The sequence below is a fragment of the Phocoena phocoena genome, chromosome 14 (assembly GCF_963924675.1).
Source record: "Phocoena phocoena chromosome 14, mPhoPho1.1, whole genome shotgun sequence".
NCBI lineage: Eukaryota > Metazoa > Chordata > Mammalia > Artiodactyla > Phocoenidae > Phocoena > Phocoena phocoena.
Genome location: NC_089232.1, coordinates 50,729,454 through 50,754,721, shown reverse-complemented (window position 1 = coordinate 50,754,721; position 25,268 = coordinate 50,729,454). Strand labels below are relative to the sequence as shown.

General features: G+C 38.5%; 1 protein-coding gene across 1 annotated transcript in view; it reads right to left on the bottom strand.

Moving 5' to 3' along the window:
• The window catches only part of FBXO11 (F-box protein 11), a 100,434-nt gene extending 81,704 nt beyond the window's left edge, over positions 1-18,730 (bottom strand). Inside the window, exon 1 of the mRNA XM_065891259.1 lies at positions 18,493-18,730. Within this exon, the coding sequence (XP_065747331.1) occupies positions 18,493-18,730 (238 nt within the window). The remainder of the gene's footprint in view (positions 1-18,492) is intronic.
• Between the last annotated feature and the right edge of the window lie 6,538 nt (positions 18,731-25,268).

Genomic DNA, 25,268 nt, shown 5'->3' with positions numbered 1-25,268 from the left:
AGAAACACCAACATAAAGTAAACTGAGAGATGAACAGAGTATGAGGACAGAGTAAAAAGCCTCTGTCCCGGTAACTCTTCCAAGCCCTTTGTCCAGCCCATTTCCTCTTACTAAGAATGTTATTTTGTCCCTTTCCTCTGTGACATACTTGTTCTTCATGATCTAGTTAAAGTATCCACTTTCTCTGAGAAGTCTTTCCAAACCATTTTAACCCTCAGACTAGTTTCCTTAACGGTGGGATTACTTTTTTTAAACAAATTTGGTACCAGGAACTAGCAAAGTGTTGCAGGTCTATTATATTTCAACAAACAAACAAACTCATAGAAAAAGAGATCAGATTTGTGGTTATTAGAGGTGGGGGGGTGTCGGGAAGGGGGAACTGGATGAAGGTGGTCAAAAGATACAAACTTATAGGTACCAGGGATGTAACATTCAACATGATAAATATAATTAACACTGCTGTATGTTATATATCAAAGTTAACAAAGTAAATCCTAAGGGTTCTCATCACAAGGAAAAACCTTTTTTCTATTTCTTTAATTTTGTAACTGTATGAGATGACAGATGTTCACTAAACTTACCGTGGTAATCATTCCATGGTGTATATAAGTCAAATCATTATGCTATACACCTTAAATGTATATAGTGCTGCATGTCAATTATATCTCAATAAAACTGGAAGAAAAAATGCAAATATTCTTTTGACTCAGTAACTCACTTTTATGAAACTACTGAAATTGTGACATAAACATATAAAGACATTTGTACAACACTGAAATCCTATAATAGCAAAAAAAGTACCTAAATGTTAATCAATAGAGGTACATTTAATATAAATTGTGGTACATTCACATAATGGACTATTCAACTAAAAAAGAATGAGGTAACTTTTTATATTGTTATTAAAAAAAATAAAAGCTCAAGATATATTTAAGTAAAAAGAAAAATTTACAAATTAACACATACAGTGTGGTTTCTTTTTAATGAAAAAAGTATGTGGGGCTCCCCTGGTGGCACAGTGGTTGAGAATCTGCCTGCCAGTGCAGGGGTTCCGGGTTCGAGCCCTGGTCCGGGAAGATCCCACATGCCGTGGAGCAAGTAAGCCTGTGCGCCACAACTACTGAGCCTGTGCTCTAGAGCTCGTGAACCACAACTACTGAGCCCACGTGCCACAACTACTGAAGCCCGCGCCTAGAGCCCATGCTCCGCAACAAGAGAAACCAGTGCAATGAGAAGCCCGCGTAACGCAACAAAGAGTAGCCCCCGATTGCCGCAGAGAAAACCTGCACACAGTAACAAAGACCCAATGCAGCCAAATAACTCTATTTTTTAAAAAAAGTATGTGTATTTATATATACATGCATTAAACAAACTCAAAAGTAAACACAATTAACAGTTACCTCTGGTGAGTAGGATAGAGGAAAAGAACTGACTTCTTTAAGTTTCATATACTTCTGTATTCATTAATTCATTTAGCAACCATTTAAAAATTTCTAGAGTGCCAGGCACTCATGATTTATACCACTCACTTGGCACACATTAAATGTCTTTTGAGAGAATATTTCATATTTCCGTTTATCCACTGAGCCATAAACATCTTGAAGGCAAGCTCTTACTTTCCCACAGCAACAACCATAACCATGAATGTTTAGAGATGCACACATACATGTAAAAATATTTTTAAAAAGGAATGAACAGGTTATCAAATTCATGACTGGTTATTTCTGAGAAGGGTCAGAGTGCAGAGGGGAATGGGACGGCAGATAGTTTTTAAAAGAGGATTCAGCTTAATAAGTTCTATTTTATCTCTAAATTTTTTTCATAAAGACTCATATATATTAATTGTTTGTATGTTGGATAGGTGTAAATTTTTTTCTTCCAGTCTTTCGTTTGCCTTAACTTTGTTTTTTCACCTTTCTTGCATAGATCTTTCAATTTATTTTACACAGTCAATTTCCTGATGTTTCTTTAATGACTTTTGGATTTTTTTTGGCCTTGCTTAGGAAAAAAGTACTTTCTTCTCAGATTTTTAAAAAACACTGAGCTCTTACTAGGAGAACATTATCCTAAGTGAAATAAGCCTGTTACAGAAGAACAAATACTATATGATTCCACTTATATGAAGTACCTAAAATAGTCAAACTCACAGAAGCAGAGAGTAGAATCGTGGCTGCCAAGGGCTGGGGGAAGGGGAAATGAAGAGTTGCTATTCAATGCGTATAGAATTTCAGTTATGAAAGATAAATAAGCTCTTGAGATCTGATGTACAACATCTTGCCTATAGTTAACAATACTGTATCGTATGCTTAAAAATTTGTTAGAAGAGTAGATCTCACGCTACATGTTTTTACTACAAAAAAATTTTTTTAATCAAAAATTTTCAGCTCCATAATCATTTGGAATGTATTTCTTGTTATTGTACAAAGTAGGAAATTAACTGAATGTTTTTCCAAATGAATAATCAATGGTCTCAATACTATTTAGTGAATAGTAAATCACTTCCTTATTGACTGAAATACCACCAGTATCATAAATGGACACTTGAATTTGTAGTGAAAAAAAAAAAAAAAGCTTTACCTCTTCAAAAGCATTAACCAGTTTTTACACATCTGAAATCAGTTACACTGGGAATCAACATATTAATCTATTGTCAAATATGGTTTACCTTACACTGAATAATATCAATATTTATTCCAACCAGTCACAGCCAAAACAAAACAACAACAAAAAAATTAAGTCAACCAATAAAAAACAAACTAAAATCTTACTTGCATATTCTTTTTAAGTTACTAAGAGAAGTATTCTAAAAAAAATTAATTTTGTTTAGTTCAACTAAGGAATTACAGAGAAGTTTATCAGATCAACAGGTTTAACAAATCACTAGACTGAAAAATGAACAAAATGATAATGAAACTCCAGAAAGAGAACAGATAACACCGGGACTTCCCTGGTGGTGCAGCAGTTAAGAATCCACCTGCCAATGCAGTGGACTCAGGTTCGAGCCCTGGTATTGGAAGGTCCCACATGCCGCAGAGCAACTAAGCCCGTGCGCCACAACTACTGAGCCCGTGTGCCACAACTACTGAGCCCATGTGCCACAACTGCTGAAGCCTGCACCCTAGAGCCTGTGCTCCACAAGAAAAGCCACCACAATGAGAAGCCTGCCCACCACAAAAAAAGAGTAGCCCCTGCTCACCACAACTAGAGAAAGCCCACACGCAGCATCAAAGACCCAACGCAGCCAAAACATATATAAATAATAAATCTATATTAAAAAAAACAGATAACACCATCATCATTGATTGGGAGTAAGGAAACCTGTGTTCTAATTCTAACCTGAGCAAGTGAATAAACCTCAAGAATTGGCACTATGGTTCTATTTCCAACATTCTATAATTTCTAATTTATTATCTCTAAGATAATTTAAATATCTAATAATAATAGCTACCACCAAAGAAAAGTACATAGTCTTTAGTGAGATGTTATTTCCACCAGTATAGATCATCAATCTAATTTAAATTCATTTTCTCTAGCCATCTTCTGAAAATATAGAAAAATAACTGAGCAACATATTTCTTTTAAGACTTATTTTCAACCATGTGAAAGTAATTCTTTTTTTTTTTAACTGAAGTATAGTTGATTTACAATGTTGTGCTAGTTTCTGGTGTACAGCAAAGTGATTCAGTTATACATATATATTTTTTCATATTCTTTTCTATTATGGTTTATAACAGGATATTGAATATAGTTCCCTGTGCTCTACAGTAGGACCTTGTTGTTTGTGTATTTTATATATAGTAGTTTGTATCTGCTAAACCTAAACTCCTTATTTATCCCTCCCCACCGTCTTTCCCCCTTGGTACCCATAAAGTTGTTTTCTATGTCTGTGAGTCTGTTTCTGTTTTGTAAATAAGCTCATTTGTGTCATACTTCAGATTCCACATATAAGTGATAACATAGGATATTTATCTTTCTCTCTTACTTCACTTAGTATGATAATCTCTAGGTCCATCCATGTTGCTGCAAATGACATTATTTCATTCTTTTTTGTCTGAATAGTATTCCATTGTGTATACATGCCACATCTTCTTTATTTGTTCATCTGCTGATGGGCATTTAGGTGGCTTCCAAGACTTAGCTATTGAGAATAGTGCTGCTATGAACATTGGGGTGCATGTATCTTTTCCAATTAGAGTTTTCTCTGGATATATGCCCATAAGTGGGATTACTGAATCATATGGCAACTCTATTTTTAGTTTTTTAAGGAACTTCCGTACTGTTTTCCATAGTGGCTGCACCAATTTACATTCCCACCAACAGTGTAGGAGGGTTCCCTTTTCTCCACATCCTCTCCAGCTTTTGTTATTTGTAGACTTTTAAATGATGGCCATTCTGACCGGTGTGAGGTGGTACTTCATTGTAGTTCTGATTTGTATTTCTCTAATAATTAGTGATGTTGAGCACCTTTTCAAGTGCCTGTTGGCCATCTGTATGTCTTCTTTGGAGAGATGCCTATTTAGGTCTTCTCCCCATTTTCTGACTGGCTTGTTTTTTTTTTTTTTGTTATTGAGTTTTATGAGCTGTGTATTTCGGAAATTAAGCCCTGTGGATCATTTGCAAATATTTTCTCCCAGTCTGTAGGCTGTCTTTTCGTTTTATGGTTTCTTTGGCTGTGCAAAAGCTTCTAAGTTTGATTAGGTCCCATTTATTTATTTTTGCTTTTATTTCTATCACCTTGGGAGACTGACCTAAGAAAACACTGGTACAATTTATGTCAGAGAATGTTTGCCTATGTCCTCTTCTAGGAGTTTTATGGCATCATGCCTTATATTTAAGTCTTTAAGCCATTTTGAGTTTATTTTTGTATATGATATGAGGGAGTGTTCTAACTTCACTGATTTACATGCAGCTGTCCAGTTTTTCCAACATCACTTTCTGAACAGACTGTCTTTTCTCCATTGTATATTCTTACCCCCTTTGTTGAAGATTGACTGTAGGTATGTGGGTTTATTTCTGGGCTCTCTATTCTGTTCCACTGATCCATATGCCCGTTTTTGTGCCAATACCACTCTGTTTTGATTACTGTAGCTTTGCAGTATCGTCTGATGTCTGGGAGAGTTATGCCTCCAGCTTTGTTCTTTTTCCTCAGGATTGCGTTGGCAATTCTGGGTCCCTTTACAGTTCCCTATAAATTTTAGGATTTGTTCTAGTTCTGTGAAAAAGGTCATGGGTAATTTGATAAGGATCACATTAAATCTGTAGACTGCTTTGGGAAGTAGGGCCATTTTAACAAAATTGATTCTTCCAATTGGAGAGTATGAGATATCTTTCCATTTCTTTGAATCATTTTCAATTCCTTTATCAATGTTACATAGTTCTCAGCATAGTTTTTCACCTCCTTGATCAGGTTTATTCCTAATTTTTTTTTGATGCAATTTTAAAAGTGACTGTTTTTTTACTTTCCCTGAAAGTTCTTAATTTGCCCTTTAGCTTATTACTCTTTAGAATAACACTTAAGTTTTTCTAATAGACATATCTTTTTTTCAACCATTCCAACATCACTACGATACAACTTCCTGTGTTTACATGCACACACACACTTTAGGATGATTCATTCAACTACAGACCAAATCACTTTCTGCTATAGCTACTTCTGGCTCAACATTTCTAAGCTACTGCTCATTTTTTGGTTATTTCTACAAAGATTAAAGCACATTTGTTTGTTCATTTTTTCTTAACAGACTATTCAAAGTAATTTGATTTCTATTTTTGGTTTTTCAAGTACTCAACCTCATCACATTTAAAACAATTATCAATGAAGTTAATATGCTTGGTCATTTAAATCAGTGATTATGTGAACAAATTTGAGTCCAGGAAAGGAAGGTGAAGGGAAAAAGAAACAACCATTTAGTAAATATCTATTTGCAAATGTCTAGCACTATTTTTACAAGTTGTAGCTTCCATATAATACAACTTAAAGTTCCCCCAACTGTCACAACATCAGTATGACTGCTTCATAAAAGAATAAAGTGTTTTATTTAAACCTGGCTCTGTTGTTCCTGTTCCCTCTTCAGCTACCAAGTCACTACTTCAGAAAAACACTTTAAATATATCTGTAATCAGGTCTTCATAAAACTATGTTGATCACTATCTAGAATCTACATTTAATGACTGATTTGCCCTAAACCACATTAATAGCCCCTACTTAAAAATAAATAAATAAATAAATAAAGCCAAACAGTTCACCTCATTCAATGAAAGTTTTAGTGTATTTTGTAAGAGGTAAATGCTTGTTTTCTCCTGGTTTGGGTTTATAGAGATAATCAGAAGACTAGTCAGGTGAGTGTGAGATAAGTTAATCCCCAATCTAATTACTAAAGTTAACTTCAAAGGCCCGTATTTTTTGAACGACATTGTCAGGTTCTTATTTATTCCCAAACACATTAGATTCCACAGTCCAAAACTTCTTAGAATATAGTATCTTAGAAGGGGAGGAATGTGGCTTTTTAAAAAACTGATAACGATGAAACAATTTCCCTTAGCAATCCCTGTTTGAACTTAATAAACTGATAGCCATTAATTTCTTCAGAGCTAACACCAGTTTTATGAAAAAAAATAGTCCCCCTGTATAAAATTATCAAATAGACATGAATCCACACCACCAGGGTACAGAGGAAGTAGCCATCTGTTGTGAACAATAATAAATCTTTTTTCCCCTAACTATCCAGTTCATTTGCACACTTAATTTCCATCTTCCATCATTCAGCCAGGCATGTAATTAAAATATTATTTGTATGTATTTACTACCATAATCTACAGTCAGAAACTTATCCTGGGAAGACAGTATCACTGGCTCAAAGTTCCAAATATCAAATTTTGTTTTTAATTCTGAATTCCTGATCATCAGTTATCCTCATTTCCTATATATGATATTAGCCAATTACTATCCTAAAGTTATAATAAATACAAAACCCCAAAATGTCCATAAATTAGTAAGTACTTAAAACACACTTATAGCATTGAAAAATGTAGAGTTTTAAGCTTTTATTCATATTTAAAATGACCCACGTGGGGACTATGTCATCAAACCAAGCAGAATGAGTTCACATCACAATCAGAACTATTAAATTCTTTAAAATAAATACAAACCTCCCTCCTTCCAGATTCCATATACAGTCTTCGAAAAACGAAGAATTATAGAAAGAATTAAAAAAATCATCTCACCTCCACCATCCTAAGACACTACTGTTAACATTTTACCAAAAAATTTTAGACACTTCACAATATCAAGAGTGCCTATTCCCAGTTTCACTGTGTGTATGTGTGTGTTATCAAAGTATGTCTATGATTGGTATGTAAACTTTACAGACCCTGGACAAGTTCACTACATCCAGATCTCCCAGCTCAGTTTTTCAGTTTTAAAGACTTCAGCTAAGAGGTTCTCAAACCAAGTAATTCAGAAATAGAGAACAGGTTCCCCATGAGATGTGGCAACAGAGATACTAAGACAGAATCAGAAAAATCTATGAAGGCACCCTGAGAGTTACGACTACTAGGTATGTGGGATTACAGATGCTATGAAGAACCCGAAAGTGTTGTTTTATTTCTGCAGTTGAGCTTAAATTCTAGCAACATAATCTAACTTTAACCTACTCTCAGTTTCTGCATATACGGGCGAAACAATGAATGTAATGAAGAAGGGCAAATACTATGAAAACAAGATGAATGACCCCAACTCTGGGTAATTTCCTTCACTAGGCACGTGTTTCTTTCTCAGTTACGTAGAAACACTATAACTTGGCTTAATGTTTGAGCTGCAACAACTTTCTAAGTGTGGCACAAAGGTAATTCAACGAATGATTAAAGGGTAAAACATAAACCGAAGAGTAGGGAGTCATAACAAAACTTCATCTTAATAGCATTTACTGAAAACTCTCTAAGAGAGTATGGTCTCGGCAAACAGTTTAAAGATAAGGTTATAAATGAAACTCCAGATACATACACCTACACACACACACACACATATTCATTCTTAAAAAATATGTACCAGAAGACAATGAAAATAATACCAACATGCTTATTTCAAGTCATCTTGATCTCAGATGTTATTTATATTCAGTCTCTAGCTCAACTTTAAGTTCCATCAAGGCAAGAAATATATCTGTATAGCAATACCCAAATTCAGACCTCACTTATTTATACTGGTAACTCAAATGATACAGAAAGAGTTTCAGACCACCTCAAAAGTCAGCTTATTTAAAATCTCCTAATTTAGAAATGAGATTAAGAAACAACTGCAGAAAAAAGAATAAGCCACTTTGAAAAAGCTCAGGCTCCTTATCCCTCCCAAACTTAACAAGCAACATTTACTGACTATGGCTATGGTTAAAAATAATGATTAAAAAAAAAGTAAAGGAAGGTGACAGTCTTCTCCACACTGCTTGTTGTAGACAAGAAAGAACAACTGTTAGTACTAACACTGGACTGTTAAGTGCTGAAAGAGCAGACATGAAATAATGAAATCTTACTCCTTTGGTATCTGAGGCTACTGTATCATCAGTTTCAAGCAAGTAGTTCTTTAAGAACAGCGCCCATCTGTCAATCTCAGGGAATACTTGTATCATAGGGTATACAAGCTTATAAATCACTAGCACTTCAGCACAATCTTTCACTTCAGGAAGAACTTATCGATGATGCTGGCAAAGGCACTTTTACACCTTCCCATATGAAAGGAACGAAGAGATGTAGACAAGGACTAAAAAAACAACTCTGAGAGCAAAATGTGCCCCAATTTTTCTGTGAAAGTTTTATAATTTATAAATAAGCTGAATGTAAGATAACAAAGGATAATCAATATATGCAGAAAAACAAGAAATAAAATGAAACTGACCAAACAATAGCAAAATATTTTCACAGGAGTTAAAAGGATAAGTTTAAAAAAGTAGTAAGAAACAGGGTTCCAAACAAAAAAGGACAAACAAAATTATGGCAGTAGCAAAAAGAAACAACAGTTTTTGGACTTAAGACTCAGAATTACATATTAAGGTCCACAGTAGTTTTAAAAATCCCTGAATATAAAAAAAAAAAAAAAAAAAAAAATCCCTGAATATAAAAAAGATTTCCCCTCTCCTCAAAATAACCCAACCTATGATCTCTGGGGAAAATTAAAGCATATTAAGTTGATGGGTAAACTGCCTAATACCAGACTGTTAAAGGATATATAAGTGGAATCATCAAAAAATTTAAGAAAAACACTAAAATTTGAAATAAAATAGTTTCAACAACATAATTATAAGAGGCCATATTCATATCTGTCTTAAAGCTGTTTTATCTTCCATTTCTTGTGAAGTAAATGGAAGTTTTGCCCTTGGAAAAGATAAAGATGGCATATGTTGAGGTATAAAACTTAAAGGGAATGTGTATATGTGCTCATGAAGATAAATATAAAATGCTCATAGCAGCACTATTCCTGACAGCCAAATACAGAAACAACTCTATATCCATCAGTTATAGAATGGATAAATTGTAGTTTATTCATACAATGTAATCTTATTCAGCAACAAGAATGAACTATTGCTACAAGCAACAACATGGACGAAACTGACATACAAATATTAAGCAAAATAAGTCAAACAATCAGGAATACATACTAGATGATTATATTTATTTTTTTTGTATTTTATTTTTTTATTATTATTATTATTTTTTTGCAGTACACGGGCCTCTCACTGTTGTGGCCTCTCCCGTTGTGGAGCACAGGCTCCGGACACGCAGGCCCAGCGGCCATGGCTCACAGGCCCAGCCGCTCCGTGGCATGTGGGATCTTCCCAGACCAGGGCACGAACCTGTGTTCCCTGCATCAGCAGGCGGACTCTCAACCACTGTGCCACCAGGGAAGCCCTTATTATTATTTTTTTAAACATCTTCATTGGAGTATAACTGCTTTACAGTGGTGTGTTAGTTTCTGCTTTATAACAAAATGAATCAGCTATACATATACATATATTAGATGATTATATTTAAAGTTCAAAAACAGGTAAAACTAACTCAAGCAGTTAGAAAGACAGGGTTGGGGGTAGTGACTGGGAAGGCACTGGTGGGGGTGGGAGATACTTCTGGGATGCTGGTAGTTTATTTCTTGATCTAGGTATTACTGATTACACAGATATGTTCACTTTGTGAAAAGTCATCAAGCTGTACATCAGTGATTTGTGTGCACTTGTATACTTTCACCAAAACCTTAAGTTGGAAAAAACCAATAGGGTCTTCCCTGGTGGTCCAGTGGTAAAGAATCCGCCATACAATGCAGGGGATGTGGGTTCGATCCCTGGTCAGGGAACTAAGAGCCCACGTGCCCTGGGGCAACTAAGCCTGCGCACCACAACTACTGAGCTCACACGCCTCAACTAGAGAGCCTGCATGCCGAAAACTACAGAGCCCGTGCACCCTGAAGCCCAGGCGCAACAACTAGAGAGAGAAAACCCACATGCCACAACTAGAGAGAGAAGCCCGCGTTCTGCAACTAAAGGTCCCATGCGCCTCAAAGAAGATCCCCCATGCCGCAACTAAGACCCAATGTAGCCAAAAATAAATAAATAAATCTTAAAATAAACTAATAAAAGTTATTTCTACAATTTAAATAACTATATGTAGTTATATATATAGTACATACACATATAGATATATAAAGTTACATATAGACAGTTTCTAATCAAATGACCATTGTTAATGTAAATGACCCATACATACTGTCACTTGTACCTGCTCAAATTCTTTCTCTTTTCTCCAAACCATCAACTCAAAATTACTCTTTTGGGGGGAAGAAAAAGTGAAACTATAGACAAAATTTTAGGTTCAGAAGTAGTCGATTAGGAAAAATAAATATGTAAGGTAAGTGATTCTTGCAAAAATCTTCCACTCTCCCCCTCCTCTGATGTGCTCATTTTGCCTCTGAGGGAGCACTCCTACCCAAAAAGTCTTTCTCCAAATTGCTTATTTCTCCTACTTTTACTGAGCTTAAAATATGAAAATTTGACCAAATAATCAGTTTCTTAAAATGCAAATATATTTCAAAGGATTACAAAGATATCAGTCATTCGCACACAACTGTGAATTAGCTGTGTCTACGTTTTTAAATTGAGGCATAGTTGATGTACAGTATTATATAAGTTTCAGGTGTACAACATAGTGATTCAAAGTTCTGTGTCTACTTTTAACAAATAACTGTAAATAAGAAATTTCTTCTATATAAAGAAGGAAAATGAGCAATTCCACAATTTCTTTTATAATACAATTGGTTTGCCAAAAATACTCGATTTCAAAATATAGTGTCTTCACCCATCTCCATTTATTTTAAACAAGTCTTGTTTGATCTTCTCTGACATGATACAAACTTGAGTGACTCCTACTTACCATTGTTGAATTCTACTCACTTCTAATTTTCCTTAAAGCCTGTTATTTTTTTCTTTTTTCAAAAAAGTAGATCAATTACTAATGACATATATATACACACCAACCCTCAAAACTATAACAGGTGACTATGCCTTCCCTTTTCCCCACTCCCTTTCTCCTAAGTGTTAGAAGTCTCATAAAGCCATGTGTTCTTACGCATACATATGTATGTATGTATACACATATATACACACATTATATATATATTTATATACTATGGATGCAAGATACAAAATCAATACTTGAGTGCAAAAAGAATTCTCATATCTAAACCCAAGTAGAGTCAGCAAACCAGTAAAGGCTAAACTCATGCAAGTCAGTTATCAACACATGGTACTAAAGAAACCAATGCCAAAGGGTGAATCCACATAGTAGCCAGTTAATTCCACACAAACTTGCAGCAATCAAAGATTCTGACACAACCCAACTCAACCATATGAGTGCTGAGTGTACACTACGGGAAAACTGTGAAACTAAGATTATCACTGTTACCAGAAAAATAATTTTAAAGCACAGTTTCTTACTCCATTTCTATCAGTAGAAATATTTCTAAGCTTTGAGAAAAGAGAAAAGTAGGCTCTCTTCACAAAAAAGATGAATGGCACCTCATCTCTAATGATAGGTGAAAGTACACATTAATGTTTTTTGGATTTTTTGGGGGTTTTTTTGGCCACACCACGCAGTATGCGGAACTTCCCGGACCAGGGATCGAACCCGTGCCCCCTGCCCTGGAAGCACAGAGTCTTAACCACTGGACCACCAGGGAAGTCCCATTAATGCTTTTTAAGGTTTAGCCACCAGTTGAGAGAATGTTTTCTCCTTTTTTGAACACAGTCATACAATTTTCCATCTGTTAGAAGGGCAGAACACTTGACAACTAGATTTTTAAAAATTGGGAGAATAAACAACTAACTTAAATGATTTGCATTTGCTTTTAACTATGCTATCTTATTTGGGGTGTTTTAAAATAAAAAAATACACAGCGCATTCATTTTCAAAGTAAAGTAAATATTTTCAATATTTGCCTTCAATTACAATAAATTATGTAAAGGAAGTCACTTAGTTTCATTTTTCTATTTTCTAAGGATTAAGTTTAAGCACATTTTTTGTGTTAACCAAACTTATATAAAAACCCAAAGCTATGCATGTAAAGACACCAAGCTACGGTAAGAAAAGGATATTTAGTCTACAAACCTGTCAAAATTCCTACTGAAGTCTAATTTAACTCACATTTTTTTCCTTCCTGAAATAGTCCAGTCTATAACTATGAACTAAAAAATGACTTAACACCCTTTATTCATAATTTATGAGTAATTCAAGGGAAATCTACCCTTCTCTGCACAATGAGTGCTTAGTGATCTCATCAACAAACTGGAAAAACATGTGAGCCAATCAGTGCAATCTCATCTGGAGACAAATCTACATGAGGTAAAATTATGATCAGAAAGCTACTCAGAAGACATGAAACCAAATGATTTAACAATCATTGGCATCAGACTACTGTATCTGCCTCCGACAGAAAAGATGGGATAAGACAGGGGACTGATGTGCTGCAAGGGCTAGGTTATTCCTTTCTGTAAAAGTGATGGAGATATTCTGCCAAATGTATTTCAGTATCTTCCCCTGTTTATGGAAAGACCAGGTGATATAAATCAATTTCGAAATTCTTCTCTGCTACTTACCAAGCGTATTCACTGCTACGTTAACAGCCATCGTAGAGAATTGCTAAGAGGGACAGTATATAAGAAAAGTGTCTGGCACAGACTCTAGTACATAAGAAGAAACAGAGTCACTGTTTATTATTATTCCAAATACCCATTTCTTCCATTTCTTATTCTTTTTTCAAAGAATATTTCAATTCATTAGATATAAGATTAGTGATTTATAACTGCAAATCAGTTTCTCTGAGATTATACCACATCACCCAGACTGCATTTTGGGATATGACGGAAACTCTTTAGCGACTCATACACATTTTATCTCTTAGGTTTAGTTTTATAAATGGCTGCTTCAATTCCTTACTATTATTTTTAATATTTAAAAGAGCTGCCATTTATTGAGCATCTACCATATGCTAGGTACTTTACTATCTCTTATCTTTACAATTACTGCTAAGACAAGTGTTACCGTCCCTATTTTAAAGATAATAAAGCAAGGCTCAGAGAGGTTACATTGTTTGCCCCATGTCAAATAGCTCACTACTGGTATAGCTAGGATTAGAACCCACATCTAGCTAGCTCTAACTCTGAGCTATAGCCATCATACTACCCCCAACTGTCTCATCCCTTATATTTTGCTTCTTTATAATTTTATTTTCAGAGGGTAACAACTGCAATTTGAGGGTACCTTGCTTACAACCTCACATATTCAACAGAGTTCTCTGGAAGACAAGAATGTAATTTAAATGACTGATAAATTTGAGAAATGGAAGGTCTAAAACAGAGTACCCTTCAGAGACCAATGGGACAAAACAGATACAAAATAAGGGTAACTTGTTAGGAATAAAAGAGGGAACAATAAGAGACCTCAAGTTGAAATAACTCATTACTATAGACTGTTTATTTTCAAAATTAAAACAAATAGAAAAAAAAAACTGAGAAAATACTCACTAGCCTTGAATTCTGCCAAACTTAAGTTCAAGGGTCCTCACTAACTGGGTCTTTGTTGCCTTACCTGGTAGGTCTCCAAGCTGGTTGGCCTTTCCTCGGGTTTGCCAGCATTTCCAGTAATGAAAGAGACAAACACTATAGGGACAACCCTTAGGCCTTATCAGCAGAACTCTAACAACAGTATTGTCACTATCCCATTTCTATTCCTCAAATAATTTCTAAGTGTTGAGAAACAGGCCACACACACACATGCACACACGCATACAGACACAGTTGAGTGGCATCTCTCTTCTAAGGCCATGTAAATATTTTGAAGGTTTAGCCACAAGATGGGAAAGCAGTGACCCACAGTACATAATTCCTAAAAGAGGAAAAATCAGGTTCCTTGTCCAGAACTCTTCTATCTATAAAGGTTGCAGAAGTTCCTTATTCTGTATGCAGTAGGAAGAACCCGAAGGTAAAATAATGGGCTAAAACCCCACAGAAAAGTATAATTAGCACGCATGAATAGAACACTAAGGACACTGTTGCATATAATAAATATGTAGCTACATCAGAAATATTTTATGTAATACTATACATACTGAACTACTTGAAAAGTTCACTTAAAAAAAAAAAAAGACTATAATTCCAGGATAACAGGTGAGATTTTAATCCCACAAATATGGGATTAAAGAGACTGATTACATTTTTACTCTATATAATTATTTCAGACTAGAAGTTAATAGCAAAATCCATTAATATACTGTATTCATTGCATTTCTTGAACTATAAATGATCACAGTTAAAATTTCAGTACTTCAATCTTATGAATTTCCCAATAACTAGAAAATTACACTTATTTTCCAAAACTTCCATATCAAGATTTTCAGAAGTCAAATTCCATCTTTTATTAAAACATAATAAATGAGAAATTAATAGCAGACATAATAATCAATCAATAGACTGATGCCAGGTCGGAGAATTTGGTAGCTGAAGGCAGGTTTAGGAAAGGGACTTTTTAATTTTAAATCACGTGCATTTAATACCTATTCAAAGTAATCAATTTTAACAACTAGAAACTGAAAATGCTCAGAATACATAGCACTTCTGTAGACTTGTAAGCTTTCCTCATACATAGTTCTAAAAAAAGACTACCAAATAGATTTCAAGATAAATTCAGCAGAACAAGTTACAAAAACTAAATCCTTTTAGGATTTTAAAAGAAAACGAATATGTAAAATCCAACCCCACACTACTTTCAGTTTCACTGAATCTGCAATATATTATCAAAGGGTCCCTATGTGGAACACAAATTATTTTCTACCAGCTTAAAGTGGTATGTGAAATCCTAAACTCAGGATTTTAAATTAACAGCCTAAAAATGCTCATGATTTGTATTCCTTCTTTAGACAGTGGACCATTTCAGGTAAAATGAATGAAGAAAGCATTCCATGAAACACGGAGGCTGATTATTTCTCAATGTGGGGTGTAAGAAAATCTCCCCCAAGAAAGGCTTTGAAAAGTCCTCATAAGAGTTCACTCCATAAGGCTGTTTCTTTCTTCTTTAAACATTGGCCATTACAAACATTCAAATACAAAGGAGGTGTCAAGGAAGTTTTTAGACTAATTAACATGAGGGCAAAGAAGCAACTAAAAACCAGTTCTGACAGAATTTTTGCTTGAAAAAATACACTATCCTATAACTTTTATTACTATAAAAGCCTTAAGTCCACCCTTTACATGAAATAAGTGATTCTTTTATATAGATTGAATTAACTTAAGATGCCTTGAAACAGTCTCACTTCAATTCCCTACTTGGAAAGCTGTCTTGATGCACTATTATGTAACTCTATCTAAGACTCTAATGCAAGAGTTACATATCCATTAAAAGTTAGTAAAAAGTAAAACATGCACACGCACAACATTAGCTGTAGTTCCTTCATTACCTTGTCAAAATTATGAAACCCAGCATATTTTCAAACAAACAAAAAACCTTTCCTATTTAAACCAGAAATAGTGACACTTTGCATACTCCATAAAACTGTTAAAATGAAAAGCATTCTTCTTGGCTACTAGCTTCTGATCATTATGAGAACTGTACATTTAAAATATAATCAAAATGCCAATTTTCAAAGAATGACATATGTTTTACATAAAACTACCAAAATCTTTTTTATTTTAGTCTTTTAATTCATCTTAATGTTTCATTCATTTTGAGGCCATTTATTTGCCCTCCAAAAGACCCACAGCATTTTCCCTGAAGGCTAATCAGCAAGTTCTTTCCCCCTCTGTGCCAACATAGAATCTCCAGAACAGTTCCTACCAGCAGCAGCAAAGTAACAACCCTACAGTGAATATGATTTACCATTTGGTTGGGCACATACTGAAATTCTGATTCATGAACATCTTAGTCAGTTTATGGATATCAATGAAAAGAAAAATGACACTCCGGCATGTGACTGCCAACTACCAAGTCACTTTACTTCAAAAGGAAATAGACTTTAGAAGCTAATAATTTCAAACAAATGAAGAAAAGTGACCAAGATATAAGGACCTCAACTAAGTCTGAAAATACACACAAATCGTGAAAAGGAGATTCAGAATTAACATTTAAAACTACACAATGAGACTAAGTTTGGCTGAAAGGATCTGATCCACTGTTAACGTAAATTAACAAATCAGTACATCTTGGAAAAGCTTACTTCTAGCAACAGAATCCGTATTATGATTTCAATCCAGTGTCACTGTTTTCTCAAAAAATAGTCAACTCTATTACATATAGTACCAATTCTGGAAGAAGACTTGAATATTATTTGAATGGAACACAGGAGAACCCTGATATGCAAATGTAAAAGGAAATGTTGAAACTACAAATATTTTTAATTTACAAAAAAATTATAAATGTATCCAAGAATCATTAAAACACATTACCAATAATGCTGCACAAGACCTCTAACTGGCTTGAAACATCACATTCTTTCAAGCAACATATAGAAAACTGCTTTCACAAGGACTATCTGTAGCAGTGACTAGTGAAAACCCTTTAAACTATTTTTCAGATTAACATCTCCCTCTTTCATTTGTTAAGTATTTTGATCAAGAACAATAAAACAATTTTTAAGGAAAGAATGTATAATTTTAAAAAAGCATTTAATCTTAATTCCCTTAATCAAAGGAGGTGTGACAACCAACGCACATAAAATTAACCTTAATCCGCCAACGAAAACACGCAAAATGTCTCCTAACAATTCTCCTCCTCCTTAAAACAACCGTATACATAAATATGGTACTGACCTCCACCCCCACTGAGAGCAGCTAATAAAGAGAATAGTTGCATTTGGAGACCAAGGTGCAACACCCCACCTCCTGAACCTCCCCAAATAACCACATCTTCAAAGTAGAACTGAACATTATTTTTGCTAAAGCAAGAATCCAACCCTCCGGAGCCTCAGCCCTTAGACAATGGTGGTTACCAGACAGAGCTGCACAGTTGAGTCCAAATGACACATTTCACTGGGCCTTGGACACAACACACACACACACACACACACACACACACACACACACACACAGATATGCACACACACTCTCTCTCCCGAGGGGCCAGTTCTAAGGAAGGGGCGTTCAAATCCCACTGGGAGATGGAGGAGTAGCACAGTGGCCTGGGGGTACGCCGGGGCGGGGGGACAGGCGAGAGGGGTGTAGATAGAGCGGAAGGGTAACTGCACTGCACACGAGGGAGGGGGCTGGAAATGGCCGATGGATTCTACATTTACTTAAAGGTCTTGCTTTAACGGGTCCTTCCCCGGGGTTCTGTAACTAAAGCCAAACTGCGCAGCAAACATCGTGGGGTTGGGAGAAGAGAAGCTGCTCCCCCTACCCCGTGACTTAGGGAGGGGGGCGGGGGAAACAAGTTCCCCGGCCAACACCACCGACCACTCCGACTCCCCCTCTCCCCTCCTCCACAGGAAGGGGGAGGCTAACAGAGAAAAGGGGGAAAAACAAGTTCCCCAGCCAGCCCCAACCACCCGATCACTCCCAGCCGCTCCCCCCACCTCCTATTAGAAATGGGAGACCAAACCGTGGAAGACTGCCGAGAAGGGGGAAATCCCACCCTTCGCTCTTCCCCCACCCACCAACAGACTCCTGCGGGGTCCGTGAGCGAGCCGAGAAGCCAGAAGGATGGGTGGGGGGAGAGGGTGCCAAGCCCCCGAAACCAAACAAAGCGCGGCCTGAGCTAGAGCCCGGGCGAGTCGGGAAGCCGCGGCTTTTCCTGCCGGCCGGGGCCCAAGCCGGGCTGACACTGCGGCACCGGGGGACCCGCCTCCGCTCAACCTCCGTCTCCCACCCCTGGGCGCACAGGCCGCCCCCGCCCCGGCTTCCCTTCCCGCGGGTCCCGGTCAGCCGGGCGTCCGACCCGGCGGGCGGCGGGGAGGGAGCGCGGCCTTACCCCGCTCGCCGGCGTTGTTCCGCTCCTGGGGCAGCGGCGGAGGCGGCGGTGGCGGCGGCGGAGGCTGCTGCTGCTGCTGCTGCTGCGGCGGCGGCGGAGGCTGCTGCTGCGGTGGCTGCTGCTGGGGCGGCTGCGGCGGCGGCTGCTGCGGGGGTTGCTGCTGCTGCTGCTGTTGCTGCACCGGGCGCGGCCGCGACACTCGCCTGGGTCTCCGGTTGGCGGCTCGGACGGAGTTCATTTGCCGGGCTGAGGTGGCGGCGTCGGCGGAGGGACACACACACGCACACGCACCGCGAGCTCCGGGGCAGGAGAAGGGGGTGGGGAGAGGGGGGAGGAAGGAAAAGGGGTGAGAGGAAGGGGAGATGGTAAGGGCGGAGGAGCGAGCGAGACCCCGAGTCAAGAGAAAGGCCCGACGGAGACAGAGACCGAGCGAGGCCCGGCGGGCGGGCCTGACGCACGGGGAAGGCCGAGGCCGCCGGGCGGGGCGGCGGCGAGGGACGGAGACAGAAAGACGGGCAGAGCGAGAGAAAGAAAGAAAGGGCGTCCGCCCGCCTGGGGATCCCGAGGCGAAGCGCGGCGTCGGCGGCTGAGGAGACAGACCCCGGTCCCGCCGACTCCCGAGCGGCGTCTCCGGCGGCGGGGGGAGTGGGCGGGCGGGTGAGGAAGGGAGAAGGAGGAGAAGAGAGGGAGAGAAGGGAGGGAGGGAGCAGGGGGCGCCCGGCTCTTTTTTTTTTTTTCCTCTTCCTCCCCCCCACACCCCCTGAAAGAGATTTCTGAGAGGAATTTTTTCTCTCTTTCTTCGGCCTCTTCTCTCTCCTCCCCCCCTTCTCTCCTCGGCGAAGGGGAAATGAGTGTGAAGGGAGGAGATAGGGGGAAAAAGAGGCGTCGTCGTAACTCCTCCTTAAAGGAGCCTTTCCTTCTCCTCCTCAGCCCCGTCGCCGCTGCTTCTGCTGCTGCTCCGTGGCAGGAGGAGCCATTGACACCGCCGGAGCCGCCACTCGCCCTGTCGGTCCCTCCCCGCCGCGGGGCTGGCTAGGGGCGCGGGGGAGGGCCGCGGGGCGTCGGGGGAGGGGCGAATGGGCGGGGAAGTCGAGGGGCGGGGATTCCGGCAAAGCAGCCAATGGAAGGCGCTCATACAACCTTCGGGCCAATGGGGCCTCTGCTCTTATCGCCAAGTCCCTTCCTTCAACGCCCTGTTTCCTCTCTCGGGTTTCCTCCCTCCCCAGCCAAGGAGGGGGGAAGGAGGAGAGGGGGAGTGTGGTGGGGCGGGTGATAATGGGGAGGTATCAGGGCATATAATAGAGCGGGGGTTGGGTGAAGAGAGCGCTAGTGCGTAGCGACGATTCTGGGAGAGGAGGGGCTCGGAGGAAAGGGCGGGGGCTGCTGATGTAATGGGGAGAAGTGATTAATCCTTCGGTTCGCCGTTTCAACCTCGGCCCCCCCCCCCCGCCCCCCGCTCGATTTTTTAAAGCGGAAAAAAGTAGAGCGAGGTAGCCAATCTTTGTAACTTGGGTTTTTTGTGGTAGGTAGGTCCAAAGTCTGAGCTGTAGGGAGCGCTAGAGATTCTGTGCCCTTTAGTCAAGCTGAGGGTATTTGCAAACCTTGGAGATCCACTTTACCGAGCTTGGAGCTTGGTAACCGAAGTTTGGAGTCGGTTCCTAATCGTAGTCTAAGAGGAGTCACCTAAATCTTGAAAACGTTTTGGTCAATAGGCAATAGACCTTTGGTCAATTTACTTTGGAGACGTGGTCTATATAATGTTTGGGGAAATAATATGTGAGAAAAGGAGAGAAGTAAATGTGTTGAGGTTGTGTTTAGTTTTTTTGTTTTTTGTTTTTTTTAAGATCTCACAAACTCAGAAAAAGAAGAAACCCCAAGGGGAATTACCTTTTGTATCTGTATCTGGTCCCCTCAGCATAATCTCTCCCCAAGGAAAACGCGTTTTTATTCCCTAGCTGCTGTTGTGATGACTGAAAAAGTATCCTTTCTTAATTCTCTCCGCTCTCTTTTGTATATCACTTTATGGAAATGATAAAACCGGCAGTTTAATGATTCTCTGATTTTCGACCTTTGGGTGATTTCTTTCTCGTTTGAGTTTGATCAGTTGCTGTCTTAGGTTTGAGATGGATGGCTAAGTGGTTACAAAGTACAATAAGGGAAGTAAGGGTGAGGGGGGAAAGTGTGTATTTTGGGAGTGGGGAGAGGGGCAGGGAGAGCCAGTATTATTGTGTAGGGTATTTGAGTTCCAGGTTTGATATGTGCCTCTAGGCAAAATACTTTACCTTTCTAGGTATCAGGGTCCCCTCACCTTTTAATAAGAATTTACTTTGGATTAAACAATCCTGTTTTCAATTTTTTTTAATTCTGTAATTTTGAGATGAGCTCTCTTTGGTCCTGAAAATGGAGAAACTTAGACCTAAGTTTCCTTCTCAAGAAAAAATTTGAGGAGGGAGACTTAGAAAACAACTGAAGAACTGCAGATTTTTATGGTTGTTAGCAAGGTGCAAATGGGTAAAATTTTAGATTTGTTTCAAATAACTGTAGGGGAAGAAAGGAAAATTACATGCTATCATACATATAAGTGGATCCATAATTCTGATTTTTTTTTTAAATTTACTTTTTTTTTCAGAAAGAATTTAGTAGTTCCTTATGTATATCCATTACTATGTAAGGTGCTATGGGAGATAGCAAAAAGTAAAATAAAATGCAAAATTTGGGGCTTGTTTGTATTTTGGTATGGCAGAGTTGATTTAGTTAATTCAGGTGTACAAAGAAAACATAGCTTATTTTCTGTAATTTTTATCCGTCTTGAGTCCCCACATTATCTGTTTTCTTTTATAGGTAGATGCTGAATCTTACAGATTTTATTTCCCCACCTCCCACCCATTCCAAGATATATATGGGAGTTGAGGGATGCTGTATAAGGTATACATAGATGGAGTGTCTTTCACATCTTCGGCATCCTAGATTTCTAAGTTTATTACGACAGTTCTCAGGCATGTGGCAGTAGGATGCCTTATTTTAACAAAACCAGTATATTATGATAATTTTCTGATAGGTGGAAGTGAAGTGTCAGGATAAAGGGAGTGCCTTTTTCTAATTCACACAGTAACTAGTGGGCTTGTAGAAGCCTGAGCTATGGGAAAGCTGACATGACCTCAGGGAAAGACCCTGTGCCATGCATGCCAGTCTTTGTGTTTTCCTTTGGTATGGAGTGTCTGGTATACTCTGAAAGCAGAACTGTTAGCCTCAGAGATAAAACTGCTCATTTTGTCCTGTTGAGAAGTTGTGCTGCTTTCTTTACTGAAGTCCACACCGAACCATTTGCCTTATACACTGCAACCTCTATACTGACCCCAGGCCTCTGCAGGTCCATTGATCCTCATGATAGTATTCCATATTCTCACTGAGACATATGGGAACTTCTGGATTCCCAGAATATCCCACGTAGGCCTTGATGAGCCAGGAGCTTTGCTTCAGGCTTATCTGTTGGGCCACCTCCCTCCACCAATGTTGCATTATTCTCCCTATGTCATTTTGAACATCCCATAAGCTGAAAGCAGAGTTCCTGGAAGACTCAGCCTCTCACAGGCATGCCCAGAGAAGCAAACCACTATCCCCATTTTTCTTGAATTACCCTATGTCTATAATATGTGAATACTTCAACTATATACCTCCAATTCTAGTTTTCATGCTGAGAAGGGACAGGAAGTAAGCACACCGGATCTGATTACCTTTTTCTGTCCTTTTTTCCATCATTTTTTAGGGCTGCAAGAGATGGATTTTTCTAACCCAACATTGTAAATCAACTATATTTCAATAAAAACGTTTTAAAAAAGAGGTGGATTTTTATTCTTCTTGTATGACAAGAGCTTTCCTTATGTACCATATCCTCTTCATTCTTGTGATGGCATCTGCTCTGCTCCCTTTTTCAGAGCCGTGATAGCTGATGGAGTGCAACAGAGAAGGTAGTTTAACAATAGTGGAGTATCTATTGGGAGATATTAAATATCCTATCCCCATATCACTGGTTCCTACATATTTTTAGTTTATCTTACAGGATTAAATGTTAGAGACTTCTTTGTGAAGAAGTGTTCAAAGCCATCTTAAAATTGTGGAACTTGGGAGTTGTTAGAACGGGCCTTGGAGATCATTTAATTCTCATTTTTGTATTTGATAGATTGGGAAACAAATTCAAAGAAATGAGGTGACAGAACCAAATCCCAAAACTACTTGGTGGCAAAGTTAATATCTGCACTAGACTTAGTGCCCTTTCCATTCACAGATATTATACACTCTTAATTCTTCCCGTGAAAACCTAAAATATTTCGGATGGTTTTAGCCATTGCCAGGTCCACCTGTGTTAGCAGATAATCCTGTCAGTTAGCTGCCACAGAAGTTATGTGTGAGAGAGAAAAAGGGGATTTTTATTTGGGGTAGGAGTCTTCCAGAATGATTTCAATATACACTTAGCATAATTTCAGAGGACTAAACTCCCTCAGGGTTTGCTCTCTCTTCAAGAATATTTGTGTTTGTTTTTTCTCAACTAATTACTGGTGCTTAACAGGTTAGTGTACTTAAAATTATTTGTTTATAAAACCTATCACAATAGGAGTGTGGAAAAAATAAGCCCTTTCATCATTTTAATACCTGGCAGGTGATATTTACTGTGATTTTTAAATGATAATTTTTACCATTTCAAAGATTCAGCTTCCCCTTTCTCTGTCATTCCGTCATCTAGTCCTAAGCCATCAGCACTCAGTTACATAAGACACCTGAAAACTGCTCACTCCTTTTATGTCATTTAGGAAATTAGTCTGATCTGAATACCGTTTTCCTGGAGGAATAACCAGCTGTTTAAAATATCCTTGTTAGAGTATGAATGACTTATCTCACTAAGCTGCAAAAATTCATTCTTTAGTACATGCTCAGATAATATTTTATCAGGAAGTGAAAATTAACTTGGAACTAAGGATTTAAATGTAATGTATATGTGGGAAAACCTGGTAAGCATGCAATCAAATGATCCTCATAATGGAGGTTATCTTTAAAAAAAATTATAGAATCTAAGTTTAATACCTTTCCCTATGGAATAATAGAGACATAGCCCTATTAAAAGAAATTAATTATGTTCAGGATTTAGGATGGGCTGTGATAGACTGTTGTAAATCTTTATTTTTGCCTTTTAAAAGGAGAACCCAATTTCGAAGCATTGAGAGATGACTAGGCCAAACAATAAAAGGGTGTTGTATTATGAAAGGACTGGTAAGTGACTGAAGGGTGGGCAGATATGAGTGAAAGACCGTGACGGGGCTCTGCCACTTACTGGCTGTCTGATCTTGGGCAAATTACTTAACCTCTCTGTGCTTCAGTTTCTACATCTGTAAAATGGGTGTGATAATAGTCCTCATTTCATGGAATTGTGAGGATTATAAGATGCTTAGAACAGTGCTTGGTGTGTGGTAGGAGCTCAGTAAACTATTAGTTGTTATTGTCATTGCTGTTGGTATTGATGTTATTTCAGGCCCTACTTGATGATTTTCAAGATTACACAGACATTATATGTAGGGAAGTAAGTATGGCTCTTGTTATAAGAAAGTATGTCTAGAAAATGAATGATATTAGAAAAATATTTTAAAGGTACAGGGAAGATAACACCAAAAAGAAAGAGGCAGAGCAACAATAGGTAGAGATCAGGCATGGGTGGAAACTGATGGGAGAAGACCTATGCAGGATTGTCTCCACTCAAGCAATATTTGAACTGAGGATCTTGTGGCAGATGCAGAATATTCTGACATTTTTTCACTACGGGAGCCTCTCAAGAGAGAGTCTATGGAGTATGTCAGGAAACAAATGCATGGGCCTAGAAAGAGAAAGAAAGGAAGGAAGGGAGGGAGGGAGGGAGGAGGGAAGGAAGCGAAGATAAAAGAATGCAGCTGGAGGTTTATCTGTGTTATTGAAAGAACTGGGCCCATTTAAGTAGTATGTTAAAATTTAAAAACTCAGGCCTCAGGACTTCCCTAGTGGTGCAGTGGTTAAGAATCCATCTTCCAATGCAGGGGACACGGGTTTGATCCCTGGAGCCTACACGCCACAACTAGAGAGAAGCCTGCATGAGGCAATGAAAGATCCCGCGTGCTGCAATGAAGATCCCGCGTGCCGCAACTAAGACCCAACGCAGCCAAATAAACAGATAAATATTAAAAAAAAAAAGAACAAACCCAGCAACTCAGGCCTCCATGAAAGGAGTAGGAATTATAGAAAGAAATGGAACAGAAGTGGAAAAAGAAATGGCAGAAAGTAATACATGAAGTGGCACAAGTCACTCAAGGACTAGAGAATTTGAAAGGTAAAGGAAGAGGGCTTTAGAGGAGCACATGTCAGAGGATATATTAGACCCTCTATGATCCTGAGATTATGGCCTATGCAGGCATCAATAGAAGCTTCGGATTCGGGAATTTGTTGAATGATAATCCAGCTAAGATACATTTCAGGAAAGAGGATCTTGGAAGCAAGGTTAATACACCTAAGGGGTTCTAGAACAGGATACAGTGGCAGCAGCTGTGTCATAAAGTTTAAAAAGACTTGGGGTCCTACTGGAGATGGACAAATACCCTGAGAAGATCAGATAAGCATGGACTGCAGGGATGCCTATTACCAAATGTGCCATGCTGCATTCACTATGGAAAAGGAAGCAGTGTCACTCAACAGAGACCAGGCTCAATTTAACACTGGGCTTCCAGGCCAGAAACACCAGATTCAAAAGGGAAATGGAA